Source organism: Cyprinodon variegatus, unplaced genomic scaffold, assembly GCF_000732505.1.
Source record: "Cyprinodon variegatus isolate N-32 unplaced genomic scaffold, C_variegatus-1.0 Scaffold1171, whole genome shotgun sequence".
Taxonomy (NCBI): domain Eukaryota; kingdom Metazoa; phylum Chordata; class Actinopteri; order Cyprinodontiformes; family Cyprinodontidae; genus Cyprinodon; species Cyprinodon variegatus.
The window spans coordinates 196954-202955 of record NW_015151624.1 but is presented as its reverse complement, the minus strand read 5'-3'; the positions used below and the strand labels follow the sequence as shown (position 1 = coordinate 202955).

At 32.9% G+C, this 6002-nt stretch overlaps 1 protein-coding gene across 1 annotated transcript; it reads right to left on the bottom strand.

The window, feature by feature from the left end:
• Positions 1 to 1118: 1118 nt before the first annotated feature.
• LOC107101909 (GTPase IMAP family member 7-like) lies at positions 1119 to 4315 on the bottom strand. The gene is made up of 2 exons (XM_015400994.1): positions 4229 to 4315; positions 1119 to 2560 (listed from the first exon to the last, which is right to left on the bottom strand). The coding sequence occupies exons 1-2, from the start codon at positions 4233 to 4235 to the stop codon at positions 1503 to 1505; spliced, it is 1065 nt and encodes a 354-aa protein (XP_015256480.1). The 5' UTR covers positions 4236 to 4315; the 3' UTR covers positions 1119 to 1502.
• Between the last annotated feature and the right edge of the window lie 1687 nt (positions 4316 to 6002).

The window sequence follows — 6002 nt, the reverse complement described above, 5'->3', positions numbered from 1 at the left end:
GATATCCGAAACAAAAAGGACTCAAAGTTAGTCTGAGAAAATTCAGTTGAACATTTAACAGTTAAGTTTTAATCTGTCAGAACTCTTATCATAACACCTAACCAAAAATGTCAATTACAAACACAAAATTATGTGGAATTTTCATATCTATAAATAAATTAATAAACATATTTATTAATTGATGTTATAGAGAAACAGAGAGACAGATAAACATTTCTCTAAAGTTAGTAAACAGGTTGCTGTTGGTGTAAGCTCTAAAATTAACAATCATATAGATTTTGATGCTCTGGTTCTTACGGATCTAAGGATTTTTGTGAATAGTAATTTGCTGATACCTTTTATTTGGAAATTTAGTTTTCTGCATTATTTCAGCCTCAGATTATCAAATAAGTGAAGCTTTAGAAACATGTATCCAAACTTCCTCACATAGGGGTATGAAAATAGACAGTAAATGCAGGAAAAGAAAGACTAACCATGATGAATAAAGGTTTATATGAGATTATATAAAGTTAATTATGGACTGTAGAAGGGTGCCTATGTAGGTTAAACAATGTTGATAAATATTTATTGAAGTATTATTATCGCTTCTAGGAATGGGTGTTTCTATGTCTTGTATAAACATAAAATGTTGTATCTTTCACCCATTTATCAGTTTACAGGATTTTTTTTTTAATATGTATTTCATAAAATACAGGTAACTGTAAAAAGGTCAGTTTCCTGCTGTGAAAGTATTGTCTATTGACATACAGTGAATTTACTCAGTAATACCCACAATGTGCTTTAAATACTAAACCTTTCAAAACTAGTAGAGGGAAAACACTAATTTTGTAAAACCTGTTTATCCAACCAAGTATAACAAGTTTTGTGTCAATATTTATTTTAGCGATAAAATCAATAAAATCAGAATTTGGCTTTTTTATTTTTTATCTTTTAATAAAATCTTTAAAAATGCTGATTTTTAGAGGTCAGGTGTGATGTTAACATAACTAGTATAATAAATTAATAATAATTTCATCAAAAATATTTTGGGTTTTTCAGACTCATTTTAGAAAAATAAATCTGCATATAAGCTTAAGTTGATAAAAAGAAAGACACAACAATGTCAACACTGTCTTTTATTCAGCTATAATATAACAAAAAAATTACATGCAAATAAAACAGACACACCAAAGGTGTTAAACAGCTGTATATTCCACATGTTGAAATTGGTATGTAAAATGTTTCACCTTGAAATCCAAAAAAATATGTAAGGAACACTAACAGCAAAGAAAACATCCCAACTCTTTGACAAAAAGTTAAAGAAACTGTAAGACAGAAAGGTTTTTCCATTAATCTTTCTCTTTTTTGTCTACTTCACCCAATAATATAAATAAAATGTATTATCTGCTCTTCAATTAACATATACATGGAACCAAAATTACATTTTACAAACACAGTCCGACTGCTTCAAGCCAGATGGACAACAGAGATGAAGCAAAAGCATTTGATTGTTCCTTAGTGTTTTATTCAAATGGACTAAAGGGGTTATATGTCCATTCAAACAGAGCTGTGAGTCTATTATAGATTTCCTCAAATGCATTTGGGACTGCCTCTTCCATTACCTGCACTATGCCACTGGCTGGTAAGGAAAGGCTTACGGCTGCCTCAGTTATATCTTCAACTGCTTTACTAAGTGGTGTTGCTAACTCTGCCACATCAAGAGCTGGACTTATCATATCAGGACAGGAAAGAGGTCCTTTTGTTAGTCTCTCTCCAAAAAGCGGTAAAGTAATTATTATTGGGAGGGCTAAAGTAAACAAACCTTTCATCTGAAACTGGAAAGTGCCAAACATTTGCCTATGTAAAAGGATCCTTATTGCCTGTTGTCTGATTTCATCATCTGACAGGTTTTCTGGTGATCTTTTGATAAGCTTTGTCTCCTCTTGTATTTTTCTCTCCGTCTCATTGAGGTCTGCGTTGGTATAATACCCTCCATTGTTTTCAATCAGCATTTTGTCAATGGTGTTTAGCAACTCTTGCACCTGGAATTTATTACTTCGGTAATCTTCATCATCGTTCCAGTATCTGTTATCAAAAACATGGCAACGGCCTCCACACCTCTGTACCAGTTCCCTCAGTCCATCACTCTGATTTACATACTCTTCTATATTCATCTCTTCAGGGAGCTGGTCACCATGGGTGAAGATCACTATTGCATAGTTCAGAGCATCATCTGAGAAATATTCACATATTTTTTTCACAACCGCTTTTTCCTTCTCTGTGTACTTCTCCACTTTCAGAACAATCAGAAAGACATGAGGCCCAGGAGCGCACTCCAGCATGCATCTCTTCCACCCAAGCTTCACGGCTGTCTGAGGCCTGCCTGAGTAAAACAAACCAGGAGTATCAATCAAAGTGAGGGTCTTTCCATTGACGAGTTGGGTTTTTGCCCCAGACTCAAGCATCTCTGTCTCATTTAAGTCTTCAAGTTTGAAAACGTTTTTTCCAAAGATGGTGTTTGCCAGGCTGCTCTTGCCATTTCCAGTTTTCCCCACCAAGACAATCCTCAATGCTGTCGTCCCTGGATGAGAAACATAACATTTATTGGGTATGTTTGCAAACCTCTTGTTAATATTGCATATTAAGCTTGCCTATGTCAGTTTTGGTGCACCAAGATAGTTATGGTATTATCAAAGCATAACAAGAACTGGCTAAAATTGACAATAAAAATGCATTTGTATATTGTGATAATTTTCTTATAATCTTCTTGGCAATTTACGTTTCTGTGCATCTTTTCAAATACTGTATGCACAGTACTTTAAATATTCTCACAAATGTGCTTTATAAATATGAGTGTAGTGCCGTGCCTAAAACTACTGACTCTTCCTAGGTAGGTTCATTCTAGGAAAGCGGTGTTCTCGGTTATACAACATTTGACATTCTGTTTCAATACACTCTGGTTTTAAAAACATAATTTTTTTGTTTGTTTGGGTTCAAACAACTCTCCACACTTTTAAGATAAAATAATATAACTTACAGTAATATTTGATAAAAATTGTAATGTCATATACATATAAAAATGAAATTTAAGTAAAATTATTCAGTGGTAAGAAAAACATTCCATCAGAAACTCAATTTTTTTTTTTTTTTTTTGTTCACAGGCTGATGTTGCCAACTGGCATCTCTTACAATCTCCCATAAAATAAATTTGGCTGAAAATGTTTCTATATACTTTTTCTAAAGCAAATCAAAGTGTTCAAGAACTATAGTTTTATTCATCCTTGTACCCTGGGGTATAATTACTATAAGATGTCACATAGGCCCATTTTTTTTTATTCTAATCTATGGGGAAAAGCAACAGAATGTGCATCCAAGGACACTGAAGTCACATAATATCCATAAAACCCTTAGTACTATGTGCAATAAACACAAATGAGTTGGTGTATAGATACCAGGAAATATAAAGGTACATGGATGGTATTTTGGTAGGCAGTAGGTGTGGCATAAAACAAAGGATAAATATGCCTCTGTGAGCCTCATCGTCATTGTTTACAGATATTATAGAAAATAAATAATGATTTATTTCGATTTATTTTTCAACCCTTTGCGAGCACACAGATTAATTACTGTAATGTTGTATGATGTATTTTTAAAGTAGCATCCATCCATCCATAATAGTGCTAGTTTTGAGGTGCTCATGACTTTATGTGAGGCATAGTTCCAATTCTCAGATTTCGTTCTCAAAAAATAAATAAAGGGAAATTAATAGCGGATTTTTTATTATTTTAAGTATGAAATTAAACTACAGTGTCGTTTTGATTTATAACTGTATTGTATTATATACTTTTAGCAGAGATAAAATACATCATGATTAAATAAATGTTTATTAAAAACAACAAAAACAAAGAAAAAAATAAATAAATACAAAAATGTAGTATTTTTTCCCTAAGTCAAGCTTTGCTCTTGGAAAATTGATATATTTTCAAATATTTAACAGATACATCTTAGCGTCTCTTTAAATAAAAAAAAATTAAAAACAATAAAAAACATTTATTATTATTATTATTATTATTATTATTATTTTTATTATTTTTATTATTAAAAGAAAGTTGAGTATATAGCCTGAACAATGAACTTGCCACTGGAAGTTATGTTAAAGTAGGTAGATTTAAGTTCTTCTAAAATATTAATTATATATGCTGTTAGTAAGATCACCTCCATTTCACCTGAGCAAGCAGTTTCAACCTACCTTCCATGTTGTCTCAAAAAGAATCATGAATAGAAGAATCGTCTTCACTGTAAACCTTTCCTCTTGCTCTGCTTTGCCTCCTGCTTTGTTCTTTTTCTACCTGTCGGACTCGTTTCTCAGGAGCAGTTGAATGAGATGATTAAGGTAGGGTGTGGAACTTCGTTTCACTGGTGTAATCTATATTCCAGTCAACCATTTCTAAACCAACTGCATGACAAAAACAACTGACCGTTTAATCTGTATATACTAATTTTTAAACCTATTTTGCATATATTTTTTTTGTTTTGAAGTTCTATTTCAGGAGATGACCTCAAAGTTTTTAATCTTGAAGGTCTCCTCATCATCACTTTTGATTTTAAGCTTATTTTACATTACCTTTTAGATTCAAGCTATGATTGGGTTTGGCTGCATATGGTAAACATTATCACCAGGCAAAAAAAAAAAAAAAAAAAAAACTAGGATAAAAAAGAATGCTGGTTAAATTTAAGCATTACTTTATATTAAAATCTGCCATTAGTATGATTCTAATTTGTAGTTTTACTTAGTGTTTATATTATATTATATTGTGTACCCACTCCAGTAAGGGTGGTTAATATGTTATCAAATCAGATATTATTTGGTCTGTTATAAATTATTTTGAAACATTTTTATGCCTTCAAACCATTTCACAATGGAACTCAAAGAGGACAATGATACATTGCTTGGCAAATATGGTTTTATGAAATGATTTGCTTAAACAGAAATCAATCAAATTTATTTAATTGATTCCTAGCCTTCTTGGAGTGAGGTAAGAGTTAGCAGATATGAGGATTCCCATTAAATGACTTTTGGTCATAATTTGGTAATCAAAGTGTAATGAGCATATGAGAACATATGAATGTTATATCAGTGTTTAAACCCTTAGTGAAATACAACTTTTTCTAGCTTTATAAACAAATACTCAGACATGTTAGCATAGTTTACCATGCAGTCCATCTTGTTTCCTATGTCTTTACTCAACAGCAAACACATGAAATTATCGAAAATCGTCAAAAGAAATATTGTTTATCCGGAAAATCAGTCTCTATATGTTCTAGACCTGCAAACTTCTGATGATCTCTGCATGGAAACTGGAGATTTCTCCAGCATTTAGCAGCATAGCATGGCAGGTCACACACATCAGGCATTCTTGTGTTTCAGTAAAGTATCCATCAAAGGAAGTTCCCCTCCACCTGGCTTTTTAAGCCTTTTTAATAATCTGAAAGTCCCTTAAATTCAAAGAGAAGTCTTGCAGTGAGTCTGTTTTGCAGCCATCCTGACTTAGCATCATGTCAATTTGCAGTATCTGCCTGCTGGGCATGAGCCATGATGGTGGCTTTCATGAAAGTTTCCTCTCCATTATGAACCGCAGGACAGCTTCACGGAAAGAGAAATACAGTTTGGTGTTTTCTGTCCTCCAATACCGTGGCTACATGCCTTCAGGGTTGTCTTGTGACACTGCCTTGGGGGAGGGGGCTCTGCAGAATTTAGGTCTGTTTGAGCCAACTGCATCTTCCAAACCCAATGGCGATGTTAAATATCGTCATGGACATTGGTCCTCAAATAAAAATTAAATAAATCAATACCATGGTTTAATGCCTAAAACTAAACAGCAGTACCATTCTGCACTGTGATCTTGGTATCAAATGAAGGGATTGATGCAGAACTTAAGAAAAAAATTCTACTTTAAAAGTCCTACAGCAACTTTAAATGAAATCTGCTGATAAATATAACCCCAATGGCTTCTAAAGGAGCA